The sequence below is a fragment of the Penaeus vannamei genome, chromosome 20 (genome assembly GCF_042767895.1).
Source record: "Penaeus vannamei isolate JL-2024 chromosome 20, ASM4276789v1, whole genome shotgun sequence".
In the NCBI taxonomy this organism is placed as follows: Eukaryota; Metazoa; Arthropoda; class Malacostraca; order Decapoda; family Penaeidae; genus Penaeus; species Penaeus vannamei.
Genome location: NC_091568.1, coordinates 19,796,708 through 19,812,252, shown reverse-complemented (window position 1 = coordinate 19,812,252; position 15,545 = coordinate 19,796,708). Strand labels below are relative to the sequence as shown.

Here is a 15,545-nt window from a genome sequence, read left to right as displayed (position 1 = left end):
AGTCCAGGAGCTTGGGAGGATTCCTTGTGATAGGCTGAGTCTATACAGGTGTAAGAGTGGGTTGCCTGGCACCTGCGCAATGAGGCGAAGAACACTGTAAGTAATGCCATCCTCGCCAGGGGCTGTTGCCTTGCCTTTCACAAGGGCATTTCTCAGTTCCCACTCGGTTATTTCGGCAAAGTCGGATGGGTCAATAGCAGCACAGGCTACTGCTATATTGAATTTCCTATCTATTTTTGACTTGTCGAGATGGTCTTTTATCCCTTGTGGAAGTGAGCTCAGCTGAGAGTTTTCAGCCCACTGCTCCAGTAGCATATTAGCCTGTTCTTGTGGGCTGTGAAACTGCGGTGTTGTGGGAGCTTTACCTGTCAGCCTATTAATCTTTTTCCATACATCAGCCATGGAAGTTTGACTATTGATGCTTTGCAAAAATTGTTCTCAGTGTTTACTACGAATCTCAGTTTTTAGTTCTCTGAATTCTTTATTGGCTTTAAGAAACTGAATAAGATTGTCTGACGTCTTGTTATCTTTATAGCAATTGGCAAGCTCCTGAACTCGTTGATGTTCCTTGGCTAGAATTGGGTCATTGATCCACCTCGGAGCATGGGGGGCTTGGGGGCTCTTTTTCTTCGAGAGTTTTCGTGAACAGACCCATGTGTTATAGTAGTCAGTGACAACTTTGATTAAATCCTGAGAGAAATTTTCAACTGTTGTTACTTCATATGTGTTGTACCAATCAAAGACACGTGCCTTGAAGTGATGCTCCAGGCCCGGTGGGATGATTATTCTAAGCCTAGGTGTTTTAGGGGCTGAGTTGCTGTCAACAGTATAGTCAGTTCGGATTGCAAAGTGGTCACTAACTAATTCTCGTACCAGTGAAGTACAGACATTACCATGAACTAGATTTTTGCCAAATACGTAATCTAACCTGCCACCTCCCAAATGAGTTTCTATTTCTGTGTCATATACTGTTAGTGATCTACTATTAATGAAATGTTTGAATTCTTCCCCATTACTATTACGCTGACTGTCTCCAAAGTGTGGGTGCCTTGCATTAAGGTCGCCCATGCATAACGTGCCTTGGTTGTGAAAATTGGGTAAAGAAACAGCCAGAAATTTTGACGATCTGGCATATATATTATATAGTGAAAAATACCCAGAGGCAGTCTGAATTTTTAAATGATGAAATTGAACATCAGTGTTCTCGGATTTTTTAACTAATTTATGTGGCAAATGTGAGTTGGATTCCCATAGAGTTTTTGATTTCTGGCATGTCAGCCTGTAAAATTTCAAAGATGGCGGTTACATCTGTAGAGTTTCATTTGCCGATTTTAAGAGTTTTTTTGTGCTAGTTCGTATTTTTGATCATTCTTCTTATTTAAGCTTGGTTTACCCCATAATTTCCCTGATATACTTCATGCCCTCCCCTGCTAATCGGACTATCAAATCAAGATCATCGATGGCGAAATAGTACTCAATCTCCTGAACGATTTATTTGCAGAAGAAACAATGCCAAAAATCAATGAAATCATAGGATTTCATGCAGAAAATCATCAGTTTTTTTTTACTTAGTCTCTGGAAGGCTGTGTCGCTCTCTGTAACAATTACCCCACCCTGTATAGAAAATAAATATAATGTAGGAAGGTTGGGTTGGAAGTCAGGGTTTCCATGATACCCTGGTTTTGGGATCTCTTGATGGTGCATTGCACTCTGTACCAATTCGCAAGTCCAAAAGTACTAACCTGATTGTACTTCAATAGCATTCCTGAAAAGACCAGCACTGCATCGTGTATATTCTGGTAAAATAAAGATTGAACTAATTCTTTTAATGATATACATCAACGGTCAATAAGCTCTATCTTGCCAATAAATGTTTGCCGAGGCTTGTTGGCCCTTACCAAAACAAAGACAATAGCCAATGAGATTTGTTTATTTATCTTACCATTCTTGTTGGCCATACTTGACAGAAATTATCAGTAAGACTGCCATGGTCACAGCACCTGTTGGTACTCTGGTCAAGGCCAACAAACCTTCTAATGAAATCCCTTGGTGTAGCATCTACAATTCTAACAATATTACAACCCAGAGAAGGAAACAAACCTCTATTTAATATATAGTCTGGCAACGAAGACCTTACCAAACCCCCTGGCAATTTATGGTCAAATTGGAAACAAGTCTAAGCTCAATCTTGGCTACGACGCAGTCATATTTTCAACTACAACTTGTTTTATTGTCAACAAGGGATGGCGCACATTTCCTTAGAAGTCTACAGTAAAGGACTTGTTTGAGGACAGGTACAGACAGGAAAGGAAAGACAGATTCTGGCTGTTCAGCCGCCTTCACTTTCACCAAAGGATCAAGAGAAAACTCATCTGCACTAAAAGCTAGTTGGGTTTTCCCGAACCCTAAGATACTAACGAGCCCCAGATATAAATCCATATGTATGCACTGCCAATTAATCGTTTAAAACTCACGACATGATGATGACAGCTGGAGACGCGCTGAGAGGTGTTGATGCTCTATAGTTCGGTCCCTGGCCGCCAGGGGGCCGGCCAGCGGAGCCGAACAACACGTGTCGCTGGCCTGGAAGACCCGGCTGGACCCCACGGCGCGAGCAGGGCGTGAAAATCTAACGTCACGCATTCTCATTTTCACACACATGTGTGCATACACATAAGCAGTGTGTATGTGCAAGCAGCTGCACTGCGCGCCCAAGCGCGCGAGTGTGTGTGTGTGTGTGTGTGTGTGTGTGTGTGTGTGTGTGTGTGTGTGTGTGTGTGTGTGTGTGTGTGTGTGTGTGTGTGTGTGTGTGTGTGTGTGTGTGTATGATTTATGTAAATATATATATCCTGATCTCAAAATTTAGAGTTATTTTGATTTGAGTTTTTTCCCTGAGCATGTATTATTAGTTTGAATCCCTGAGCATGTAACTCCACAAAGTTGCATGTTTCAAAGGATCTGCAAACTTTGAAGTTGATAAACTTTCAACATTGATATATTGTTTCGATAAAATGAATGATTCACAAGTACAATTAGTATCTTATAATAGCACACATGCATACATCTGCATTTGTAGTCATACTATACATACCGTGTGGACTATTAACATATTTACACATGCACGCACGCACAAACACACACATACCTGAATATATATATATATATATATATATATATATATATATATATATATATATATATATATATATATATATGTATGTATGTATGTATGTATGTCGTCCTTGACGTAAGTAATTGCAATTTTGTTATCGTTACCAGAGCGTCATTGTTATCGTTATTATCATTAGTACTATTGTTATAATCATTGTTGTTTTCGCTACAATCGTTGTTCTTGAGCAACTTTTTATCAAGATTATTATTTTTCTATGGGACATAATGTGTTTGTGCGTGGTATAACTTATTATCCATGTACTAACAGAGCACGTGTTAGGATTAATGTTTTAAGTAGCTTCTTTCTTCAGAGCAATTAGACCAATAGCTATGAATAAAGATTTAGTTCTACATTTATGCTCGGTTGCTCAAATGTAAAATATACCAGTTTTGTATTTTGAAAATACACTCATATAAGTGTAATTTACTTTGCCTGAAGTAAAATTCCACGAAAAATATATTGATTTTTTTCAGTGGCACATTAATAAACCTATAACACTAGCACTTTTCCCGTCATTTTTTTGCGTCTCCGAATGAACTCCGTGTGAAAATCAAGTGAGTTCCCGGGAATCACACGAACATTCTCATACATATTACGTTATTTTAAAGAAATATGATGATGTATATTGCATATACGAATGTTTTAAAATATTAGCTTATCGTTACATTCACTCATCCTATCTAATTTATTAATAGCACAAGATCAACACGGAAATCAGTCAGACGGAAACGGTCGTAACCGTCCTGGTCTGGGAGGCGTTCCGTTTGCAGACGACCCTTGCGGAGAGCCTCGAATTCAGACGGAACCCCAGAAATTGACGGGAAAAGTGCTAGGGTGATAGAGCCTTTTTTAAGTTAACAGAAAGCTAAGCGACTCCATTAAACATGCAAAGTGAGCAAGTCAGATCTATGCCACTGTGTACATATGTCATGCGCATCATATCTACAGTTATTTGACATCATATCAAATGTATTAAAATTTTTAATTTTTGAACATCTTTATAGCACTAACTTTTCATTAAAAGATCGCTCGGAATCCTGAAAATCACATCTTTAATAAATCACACACAAAAAAAAATTGGGAGCATGCCCCGGATGTTGTGTGTGCGTGCGTTTTTTTTTTTTTTTTTTTTTTGGTGTGTTTGTGTGTATGTGTGTGTGTGTGTGTGTGTGTGTGTGTGTGTGTGTGTGTGTGTGTGTGTGTGTGTGTGTGTGTGTGTGTGTGTGTGTGTGCGTGTGTAAGACAAAACGCTCGCTAGCCAAGAATCTAATGGGCGGGTGACCGAATTACAAGACAAAATAATAGGCCTTAGAGGAACGCCCCATTTGTGGGTTTTGGGAGGGCCATAAAAATACGGAATCGAAGGATTAACCGTTCTAAAGCGAAAATTTTTATGGCCCCAAAACTTACAAATGGGGCGTTTCTCTACGGCCTATTATTTCGTCTTGTAACTCGGTCACCCGCCCATTAGATTCTTGGCTAGCGAGCGTTTTGTCTCCTTTTATGGGGTCCTTTTCTGAAATCCATCGAATGTTTAATATAAACATACGATGGATTTCATGGATAAAGTAAGAAATTTGCCGACGCACGGTAAGAAACTTGTTAGTTTTGATGTGGATTCCTTATTTACAAATGTCCCGCTTAACGAGGTGCTAGATTTTCTTGAAAGGAAACTTTCTTGGTTTCATCAGGGGATCCCTATTCCGGTCAATTGTTTGATCGATCTCATTCGTTTGTGTCACGAATAATGTCTATACTTTTGACGGCGAATTCTATAAACAAATACATGGTATCGCGATGGGAAGTGGCCTCCGCCCGGTCCTTGCGAATTTATATATCGAAATATTTGAATCTGAACTACTTCCGTCAATCCTCCCGCCGGACACGATTTGGGTTCGCTATGTTGATGGCATTTTTTCTATGTGGCAAATAAACCGTTCGGATTTCAATGATTTTTTTCAGTAGACAATAACCTCGCTCGTACTATCAACTCTAAAGTAGTATGGGAAGACTCAGACAAATTACCTTTTCTCGACGTTCTTTTATCCAATATCAATGGCTCGCTTAAATTTTAATTTTATCGTAAACCCACCCACACCGCTAATTATCTTCATTTTTCTAGGTGAAGATTAAGAAATCAGTTGCCTCGTAAATGTTCCTGAGGGCTTATAGGATTTGCGATAACGAATTCATCGATCGTGAGCTTGACGTTATTTTTGAGACGTTTTCAAAATTAGGTATCCTCGTTTTTTCTTAAATCAGGCATATTCATCGGCGAAATGGAAATTTTATAATCGTTCCCGTAACACGCAACAGGATAGTGCCAATAACCTCTTAATTATTCCATACAACCCGTCCCTCGATAAAAAAAAAACGAAAAAAAAACAAAAAAAAAACGCTGTATGTTTAAAGGAGCTGGCGTTGACATCGTTTTTAGTTACCCGAACACGTTGCATAATACTTTGGTTAGGCATAATATGGCTAGCGGTGCTCTTGATTTCTTATAAGGATTGCCCGAAATTTTACATAGGCGAAACCGGCAGAACTTTTGAAAAAATTGAACATTGCCGTGATGTCAGATACGCCAGAGAATCTAATGATTGTTTTATCAATTTACGTGACAAATGACATCAGTTAAATTGTAAAGACGCTAAAATAATTCATAGATCGTCAAATTCGTACGAGAGAAAAAATAATTGAAGCCCTTCTAATGCAGTTCAGTTCAGTTAGATTTGCGGAGTCTAGCACATGCTGTAGCTTTGGAACTTTGGCTTAGTCTCCTTCGGCTTGGTTTAACGATCGTGGAGGATGGGGGCAAACCCCTGCCCTTTTCGGCTAGTTTGTCAGCAAGCTCGTTCCCTTGAATGCCAATATGGCTTGGGACCCAGTTTATGGCAATTCTTCTACCCTGACCGAGTATTCTTTGGGCTATGGTCAGTACAGATGTCAGAAGGTAGATGTCTTGGGGGATGCTATGCTGTAGACTGTTAATGGTTGCTCTAGAGTCTGTGTGGATGACAACGTGTCCAGCCCTTAGGGACGCGTGTGTCAGGGCTTCCATGATCGCAACCGTTTCAGCTTGGAGCGTTGAGGCATTGTCAGTGGCCCTAATGGATGCTGTGTATCCCTTGTTGCAAACCGGCGTCTGCAGTGTGGTTTATGGGATCCACGGATCCATCCGTGTAGTAGGTTATGCTACCCGGAGGAGTTATTTGAGCAATGATTCTTTGTGCTTGTGCCTTTAGGCAAAACATGGAGTATTGATTTTTTCTCATTGACAGGTTTAGGACAGAATTCGATAATTTTGTTTGCCCACGGCGGGGGTTCTTTGTAGTCAGTGTGAGGGAAGTCCATGCCCTTGGCAAGCAGTGATTCTTTTAGCTGGAAGCGTATCAATACTCTGGCTGTGTGTGTGAGCCAAGAGTTGTCCGCAAACAGCTGGTAGTCTTGCTGTAGGCCTTTGAGTACTCTTTGCCTTAAGTATGAGTTTCTGGGTGCCTGCAAGACTTTGGAAAGGAATTGCGCTGCCAGTAGATCAATCCGGGTGTCCAGGGACGGTAAATCAGCCTCTATGAGGAGGTTGATGACCTTTGTCCATCTGGGAGCTCCCAGAATGATCCTGACTGCTTCATTTTGTATTGTTTCCAGTTTTTCTTTTAATGTTGTGCTGGAAGCAATGAGGGCGACAGAAGCGTAGTCAATAATAGGACAGACAGCATGTACATAGAATGATCTTAGTACTTTGTGTCCTGCTCCTATGTGTATCCCTGTCATGACTTTCATGACTGACAGTCTTTCCTTGGTTCTGTCAAGCAGGTATTGGATCTCCTTTTTGAAAGTGAGTGTGTGTCCTATCCATACACCAAGGTATAGATAGTCCTTCACCCATTCCAGATCCATACCCAGAACAGTGAGTTTTTTGTTTTTGACATTAGTTCTCAGAGCCATAGCTTTTGATTTTGCTGCCGAGATTTTTAGACCCGTCCTACAACACTCTTCAGACACCAAATTCAGGCAGCGCTGAGCTCTAGTTAAGCAGTGGTTGCCAGAAGCTATGATTGCCACGTCATCTGCATAAGAGATCATCTCTTGTGCAGATGACGTGGCAGGTGAATGTTGAGTATGTTAGACATGAGAGTGTTGAAAAGGGCAGGACTGAGAACCCCACTCTGGGGCGTTCCATTCTCAAGTGGCATGTGCTGTGAGATGTGGCCTTGAAATCTGACATTTGCTGATCTATTTTTAAAATAGTCAGCTATCCAGGCCAAGAGTCTGCCTGTGACTCCCTTGTGGATTAGGGTCTCCTGAATGGCAAGGGGACTTGCCAGTTCAAAAGCCTTCTCCAAGTCTAGGAAGACAACCACAGAGGATGAGGTACTTAGCTTAGAAGTGTGAAAATGCTGTGTGCTGTGCTCTTACCCTTTGTGAACCCGTGTAGGTGTTCATGGGGGGGTCCCATTCTCCAGCGGAGCCTGTTAAGTACCATGTTCTCAGCTGTTTTTCACGGGCAGCTGAGGAAAGAGATGGGACGGTACTTGCCTGGCTCCTTTTGTTTTGGGATGGGAATTATTATGGCTTGTTTCCAGCTCTGGGGCAGTGTGGCAGTTTGCCAGGACTTGTTGATGAGTTGCAAGAATGCAAGCCCTCCTACAAGTCCTAAGTGTGAGATGATGGGGTGGGAGATCCCATCGGATCCCGGAGCTGATCCAGAGCTGGTTTTGAATGTATTTCTTAGTTACCTGAGAGAGAACAAGGCATCTGAGTCATCAGGTTCGAGTGCCTTGTCTCTGATGAGAGCAAGCCTGCCCGGATTTAGATTTTGCTGTTTATCCCTCAGCACAGGAGGCAGGTTGTTGGTGCTGCTTCTGGCTGAGAACTCAGCACCAGCCTGTGAGCCTCTGACTGTGGGTCATGATGCGTGCATTTTGGGGCTTGGCGGCTTGTCGCTTGCCTGACCTGCTTCCACAACTCTGTAAGGCTGGTCTGGTGGCCAAAAATCTGAGACAATTCCAACCACTTTTCCTGCCTTACTCTGTTGGCAGTTTCCTTGGCATTCGCAACAGCTTCCCTCAAGAGGGCTAGGTTGTCGGGAGTTCTTTGCCGTCGGAAGTGGTTGAACTCTTTGATCTCGTCATTATAGTACCAGGCGTCTTTGTGAGTTCTAGACCATGGACGAGTTTTGTGGATGGTTTGTGATGCTACCTGATTTATGGCGTGGATTAGCCTTGCCTCTAGCACGTCCACATTTACATTGTTGTATGGTTCATTGTCTCAGACAGCGGGCCAAGCCTTTTTGGAAGGCTAACCAGTTGGTCTTGTCTGTTTTCCATTTAGGAATATGATGTGGTCTTTGGGCTGAACCAGCATCCATGAGGGTAGTGACTATGTCATAGTGATCACTTGTAACCGGTTCATCGACACACCACCGAATTCTCTCCACCATTGTTGCAGTGACAAAGGTAAGATCCAGTACTCCTCCCAACGCATGTGAAATGTATTGGTTCTTTGGTGTTGAGAAGAACGATCTCTTGGAATGTTAAGCACCTCTGCTATATGAATGCCTGCCGCGTTCGGCCTCTTGTGGGGATTCCCCCTATGATAACTGTCTTGTGCTGCAGTAGCACAGACCTGGTTTAAATCTAAGCTCTCACACAGTGGTTTGCTATATACATTGTATATTTTCAGAGGACCCAGAGGCAGATGAATCTCAACAGCAAGAGATTCAACGCCATCTCCATAGTGCGGCGGGTTGGCTATTAAGAAGCACGGGATTGCTTCTTTAACCAGGGTCACCAGGCCTCTAGCACCATCCAGGTTTGGAATGGTGAAAACGTGAGAGCCCGAGAAGTGAACAGATCCCATAGTAAATGTCTCCTGGAGCATGACGACGGCAATGCTCCTTGCTCGCACTATTGACTGGAGAAAGGAGTTTTTTCTATTAAAGCTACAAACGTTCCACTGTAGAATGCTTAGATTGTGTGCCATGATGGTTACTTACATCATACTCGTCTCCAGCTTCAGATGCCCCAGTGCTGATGGCATCTGATGTATAGATCCTCATTGATTGAGGATCGTACATCTTCTAAGTGGAGTGGTACTCTGGTTAAGGGTCTACCGGGAGAAGTAGAGCATAGGTTAGAGGTGCCACCTCGAGTGAAGGGACCAGACCTTGGCTGTACCGACTCGGCCTGTAGTGAGGGCACCCGGTGCACAGTTACGGTCTAGTCTGACAGACTAGCTGAGGTTTCACTTGTGTCTCCCAAAGCTAGCCTGCCATTTGAAGTTTCTTTTGTGGTAACAGGGTGCGGCTCTGCTTCGGTTTGGAGGTTTCAAGCTTTCTCACCATCAGGGTTGCAACAGTCTGGGTCATTGCCGTCATTGCGACCTGCACTACCTTCTCCGCCTCCTCACTGGTCCTCTCAAAGGCTGTTGCTATTGCAGAAACTACAGCACTCAACAAAGAAAAGGTTATCTTCTACTGGGGAGGGCTTTCCTGTGGACTTTGAACCTTTTATCTTTGGGTTCTTTTTCTTACCACTAGCAAGCCTGGGGAATTCTTCTGGATTGGATGTATCCGGCTTTGGCTGGGGAAGTGTCTCCTTCCTCTTAGGAGGTCGGGGAGTCTTTTCCCTTTTGTTCTGTCCCCAGACATACGTGCATAGGGTACTGGGACAAAATCAGGATGTTTTTTGGCTTGTTCCTGCTTTTTGAGGATTGACTGTTTCCTGGCAGAGCAAGCTGGGCTCCAGGCATGATGCCTCTTGGCACAGTTTGAACACTTGGCAATTGTGTCCTTCTGGCTATCTTTGTGTGCCTTGATGCACACTTCTGTTTCATGTGCCTTGCTGCACACACCACATTTGGCTTTGGCCTTGCAGCTGACCTGGTGGTGCCCAAATTTTTGGCACGTGAAACACCTCAAGGACTCTGGCACATATGCCCTGAGCTTATACGAGTCCCAGTTATCCAGGTCAAGGGTGGTGATTGGGGCTCCCTTGAGGGCGACCAGGACTTGCCTGGTCACCCTTTGAACAGGCGGGAAGCCTCCACCACTTGAGGGAGTGACGTGGTCACCTCCACGTCAAACCCTAGTGGAAAACCAAGTAGCACCATCTTGGTTCTTTTCTCTTGGGAGGTCAGTGGTGAGATACTCACTTTTCTCCCATCTTTGAGCACCTTGATTTCCTGCAGGAAACTCAGGGTGGCTTTGTCTTTGGGCACAGTGATCATGCCCTCGTCTCTGGCAATTCAGATTGATAGGCGGATTTGCCTTTCTTTTTCCAATGCCCTGACCAGCTGTTAGGCATTGTCAAAGTTTTCAGGTTTCTTTGGTACCTTAAAGTGTGTGATGGGGTTTAAGGCCTTTGGATGTAGGGGCAGATGTTTTGGCTGGTTCAGCTTGGACCCCCGTTTGACTTTGAGAATACTGAGGAGAGGTCAGATTTATCTCAGTTTGGGCTACAGATCTGGAGAGGCCAGCCCATGAGTCCAACTGTTTCATGGACAGACTTTGTTGGAGGTGATTTTTGTCTTGTCCATTTTCCTAGCTGCAGGCCGGACACGTTCGGCCTGAGCTTTTGCCTTCTGTCCACCTACAGCCTCCTAGGGCTTCAGGGTGACTGCCTTGGTCATTTCCATGCTGTGGTCGTTATCTTTTATATCAGTCCGAGGGGGGTTTTATTCGAGTTGTTTGCCTTATGATTTAGCTTTTCGTACAGCCTCACGATACCCCACCCACCACGGAGTCCAACAAGGGGAAGCTGTGTGTTAGAGCACATTCTCTAATAGCCACGGGTGCTAACGTGAGAGTATACGCAACCACTGGGTTTGTGGAACGGTGCTCACGGGACCTGTGTGAAGCCTAACAACACAATGACTGCTTGACCTTAGCCTCCCTTAGGAGACCAGCCGAGTGACCTGACCGGGCCGGGATCAGGTCGCCCGTCTTGCTGGAATAGAGAACCCAAGAGGCGTGTTGCTAGCTGCAGGGCGTACTCATTCATGGCATCGCTCAAACTCCAGGACTCCCGTCTCCTCAGCGCACAGGGCTGTCATGCACGGCAAACGCATGGGTAGGTCATAAAACCTCTGGGGAGAGACCAGAGTGGATGCAAACTCTCCTGCTGGATAAGTATCATTGGAAGGGGAACTCAGCTCTTCCTAGGTGTTGGTCAATGGGGGGAGGCTGCCTCAGCGGGAGGAAGAGGGAGCGGTCCAAGGACCAGCCAGCCTAGGAAGATGAGATTAGGTGAGAGGATGACACTTCTATTTCGGCTATAACTCCTTCTAGTAAGCCAGCCAGTGGGGAGAGCCGCCTTAATGAGAGGGAGAGGGGGCCATCCAAGGACTGGTGTGACTATGGGGTCTTTCATGGTTTTGTAAAGGAGTATGACACCTCTGTGTTGGCAGTAATCTGTCTGTAAAGCCACCCAAATGCTCAGAAGAAGATGGGATAGTACCATGACACTATCATGAGGTTATGTGCTACGAGGATGACACCTCTTTCTGGTTCTTTGTCCTTCCTGGGGAGCTAGTCAGTGGGCAAGGCCGCCCCCCTCTTCTCTCCCTCTGCGACGACGACGCAGCCGTTACTGCTCCGCTATTTTTGCTTGACTTCTAACGAAAGCAGAAATAGAAGACAGAAAAATCATACACAGTGAGTGGTTTAAGAGTACAGTGCATCCGTTGGTGTGGTTTTTGGCAATTTTTAATCGGGGGACTTAGTCTTTGGAGAAACAAAAAATCAAGATTAGGAGACGCCACCCTCCCTCAAATCTTGAAACCGATTTTGCGCATGCGCATTGGAGTTCTCGGTGACCTCATCTAACCTGCACAGGGTAACCTGCCTTGTTTTAACAAGGAGCTTGTTACCCCCCCCCTCCCCTCCCCGTCAATACCTCTACACCTTACGGTTTTGCTACCAATCTGCCGCCGCCCGACGCGCTCCCGCACCTGCTGCTGCCGCGCCTCCCTCTGCGTCGCCTCTTTCACCATATTTTCTGCCGTTACGCAATGAAGCCTCCGAGCAGCAGCGGCCAGCACCTTGCCAGCACTAAAACCATCATGCGAAGTGAAGTTCTTTCGCTGATGGAGGCTCATAAGACATCGCTCAACGATACCATCTGTAACTTGCAATGCGCACTGAGCGAAGCAACGAGCAAGCTGAGTGATGTGATCGAAAGCCTCGAATTCACACAAAAGGAACTGGAGGATTTAAAGAAGGAGATAAGAAAGCTCTCTGATGACAACGCCGTGCTTGAACAACAACTCCGCGGATTATCTGCCGATACAGCAGAGGTGAAGCAAAGCCTCATGAAAGCCACGGACCGTGCAGACTACATGGAAGACCAGAGCAGAAAATATAATCTATGTATAAGTGGAATTCCAGAGGACAAGAACGAGAACTGGCAGCAGTCGCACTGGAAGGTCTCACAGTTTCTCCGCAGACATATCAATCTGACTCCTGACCTAGAACGAGCTCACCGAGTGGGGAAGCAGAAGGACAAACCACGTGACATTGTTGTCAAATTCACGCGATTCCAGAACCGCGAATCCGTGCTTCAGGATCGCCGCATGCTCGCCGGAACACGAGTTTATGTGAATGAGGACCTGTGTCCTGCAACATTGGACATCCGCCGAAGCAAGATGGACGAACTGCGCGAGGCCAGGCGGGAAAGGGAAGATGGCCTACTTTAACTATAGGACACTTGTGATAAGAGAACGTCGGGATAAGGAGCGCGCACGCGACCGTCCAGCTCGCGACGCCACGCAGCCTCAAGCCACACCACCGTCTCCGTACACGCCACCGCCTCGTGTCACCTCCATAGCAGAGTATCCTGTCCTGACGTCCTCCGCACTACAGCCTCCTACAGCTTTCCCCCGGCTGTTCCTCCAAACACGCCTGCAGTCGACGTAAACCTCACTTCGACTGACCAAACCACTTCTGCGCCTGCTGACGCCAGTCCTACCCCAGCTTCCGGTGCCACCTCCCAGGCACCTCCCAGCCACGAGATGCTACAGCCAGAAATAACTGCTAACAGCATCGCACCTGCCGCAACCGACATACAAGTAACATCGGAAGCCAGACCCACACCCAGCAGTCCAAGCAAAGCAGTCCGTATGAGGAAGCCCCCATCATACTACAAGGCTTAAAAAAGCTGAGGTGTTGTAATTTTCCTCAATTGTTTTTCACATTATACAATGTCCCCCATATGTTTTCCGTTTTCCAGTATTTGTGATAATGAATTTCTTAGTCTGTTTCGCCAGAGTCGCCACGACAACATCCTATCTTTTGATGGCATTGACAGTATGAATCTTGTAACCTTCCCTGAAAACAATGACGGTATGACTGATAACAATAACCCTGATGTTTTCCTTCAACAGTCCCTGCAGTTTAAAAACCCTTCTTCTAAGTACATATTTCCCGGTTCTAATGTTGATAAAAGTTTTGCATCTTTCACTGTTTTAGGTTATAATATTAATAGCATTCCTAAACATCTTGATGATCTCGTAAACAGCTGTGTTCTGCCTCTAAAGTTTACTGTTGATGTCATGTGTATGTGTGAAACGAAGCTCACGGAAGAAATTCAAAACCTGTACGACATTAAGACTTATCAGATGTTCACCAATAATACCAGCAGGGGTAGCGGGGGTATAGCAGTATTTGTTCATGAGTCACATAACGCTTGCCCAAGACCAGACCTTACAGTTAATAACCTCATCATGGAGAGCCTCTTCATTGAAATATTTAATAAATCCAGTAACATTATCGTTGGTATGATTTACAAGCGTCCCAAATCAAATAACCAGCTTTTCTTTGACAAGCTCAATGAAATCACTGCAGTCTTGGCATCTGAGAACAAACACTGCTATATTACGGGTGATTTTAACATAACCTTGTTAAATTCAGCCATGCCTGCCTCTAGAAACCTGTCAAACCTATTTCACGAAAATATGTTTTATAACTGCATAACGAAGCCCACTCGTGTGACAGACAGTTCTGCAACATTGCTGGATCATATCTGGACAAATGACCTTGCACATAATCTGGATAATACAATAATATACTCTCATTTATCTGATCACTTTCCAGTACTTTCTGAATTCAAGTCTAACGTAACAATAGCTCAATCTGGCAAAATAGATATTCTGTACAGGATTTCTCGGAGCAAAATGTCCAGCTGTTCACTCAGCACTTGCAAACTGTCCTGGGACTTGGTTTATATTCCTACTAATCCTAATATCAAGCTTGCCAATTTCTATACAATATTCACAACTTCATTCAATGTTTTCTTCCCTTTGTTAAATAAATCTCTAAAGCCCAAAGCCCTTGCCAAGCCATACATAACATCAGAAATAAAAACTTTGATTGCCCAAAAGAATAAATTACAAAGAAAATATGCAAAATATCCCCTGACTTATGGAGAAGCCTTCCGCTCAATTAGAAACCAGTTGACCACCACTATCCGTAATGCAAAGTCAACTTACCTAAAGAGCAAGTTACTTCAAGATCCTAATAACTCACAGACGGCCTGGAAGGTGCTTAACACTATCCTAAACCGTAACAAGACCACGTGTGAACAAACCCACTCTATCAATGTTGGTGGTAAAGTTGTGACTGACCCTCATGATATTGCTGAACAATTTAATATTTACTTCAGTGATATCGGAACGAATCATGATTTGGATTCCCATAACCACAATGATAATTTCGAAACATTTTTGAGGCATCCAGTAAATGACAGGATGTCCCTCCCCCCAGTCACAGTTCAGGAAGTGCTGGACACAATTAAATCTACAAAAGATACTTCCGCTGGTCACGATGAAATACCCATAAAATCAATAAAAAAAGATTGCTCCATACATAGCCCATGTATTAGTTGATATATTTAATGCTTCTTTTCAAACTGGAACATTCCCCGATACATTAAAGATCGCCAAAGTCATACCCATTTTTAAAGCAGGTGATAAAAATTCAATTAATAATTACCGCCCCATTTCCATGTTATCAACATTAGCTAAGCTACTTGAGAAATTGGCATTAAGACGCTTAGAAGAATACTGTAAACGCAATAAAGTAATAACACCTTCCCAGTATGGCTTTGTCGATGGAAAATCCACTGTCTGCTCTCGTAGATTTTACTAGTTCAGTATTACGTTCATTTGCTAATAAATTGTTCACACTCAGTATATTCTTAGACTTTAGCAAAGCATTTGAAACTGTAAACCACAGAATTTTGTTACGGAAATTAGATCACTATGGTATTAAAGATAACGCCAATAATTGGTTTAATTCTTACTTAACAAATAGAGTACAGTATGATTCATATAGTAAATGTTCCTCTCCCACCTGTCAAATGTTAAACGGAGTACC

The 15,545-nt window shown here is 43.9% G+C and overlaps 2 protein-coding genes across 2 annotated transcripts; one reads left to right on the top strand and one right to left on the bottom strand.

Moving 5' to 3' along the window:
* Positions 1 to 5,894: 5,894 nt before the first annotated feature.
* Positions 5,895 to 6,233, bottom strand: LOC138865167 (uncharacterized). The gene has a single exon (XM_070134550.1). It carries the CDS (start codon positions 6,231 to 6,233, stop codon positions 5,895 to 5,897), a length of 339 nt encoding a protein of 112 aa, XP_069990651.1.
* Positions 6,234 to 12,184: 5,951 nt separating this feature from the next.
* Positions 12,185 to 13,324, top strand: LOC138865166 (uncharacterized). Its single transcript, XM_070134549.1, has 2 exons — positions 12,185 to 12,812; positions 13,035 to 13,324. The coding sequence occupies exons 1-2, from the start codon at positions 12,185 to 12,187 to the stop codon at positions 13,322 to 13,324; spliced, it is 918 nt and encodes a 305-aa protein (XP_069990650.1).
* The last annotated feature ends 2,221 nt before the right edge of the window (positions 13,325 to 15,545 follow it).

What these genes read in the sequence shown, in the direction of transcription:
- LOC138865166 (XM_070134549.1), top strand. Translation starts at nt 12,185, where the DNA reads ATGAAGCCTCCGAGCAGCAGCGGCCAGCACCTTGCCAGCACTAAAACC. An exon ending in AACATTGGACATCCGCCGAA is followed by an intron (nt 12,813 to 13,034) that starts GCAAGATGGACG and finishes TCCGCACTACAG; the next exon opens with CCTCCTACAGCTTTCCCCCG.
- LOC138865167 (XM_070134550.1), bottom strand. Translation starts at nt 6,233, where the DNA reads ATGGAAGCCCTGACACACGCGTCCCTAAGGGCTGGACACGTTGTCATC.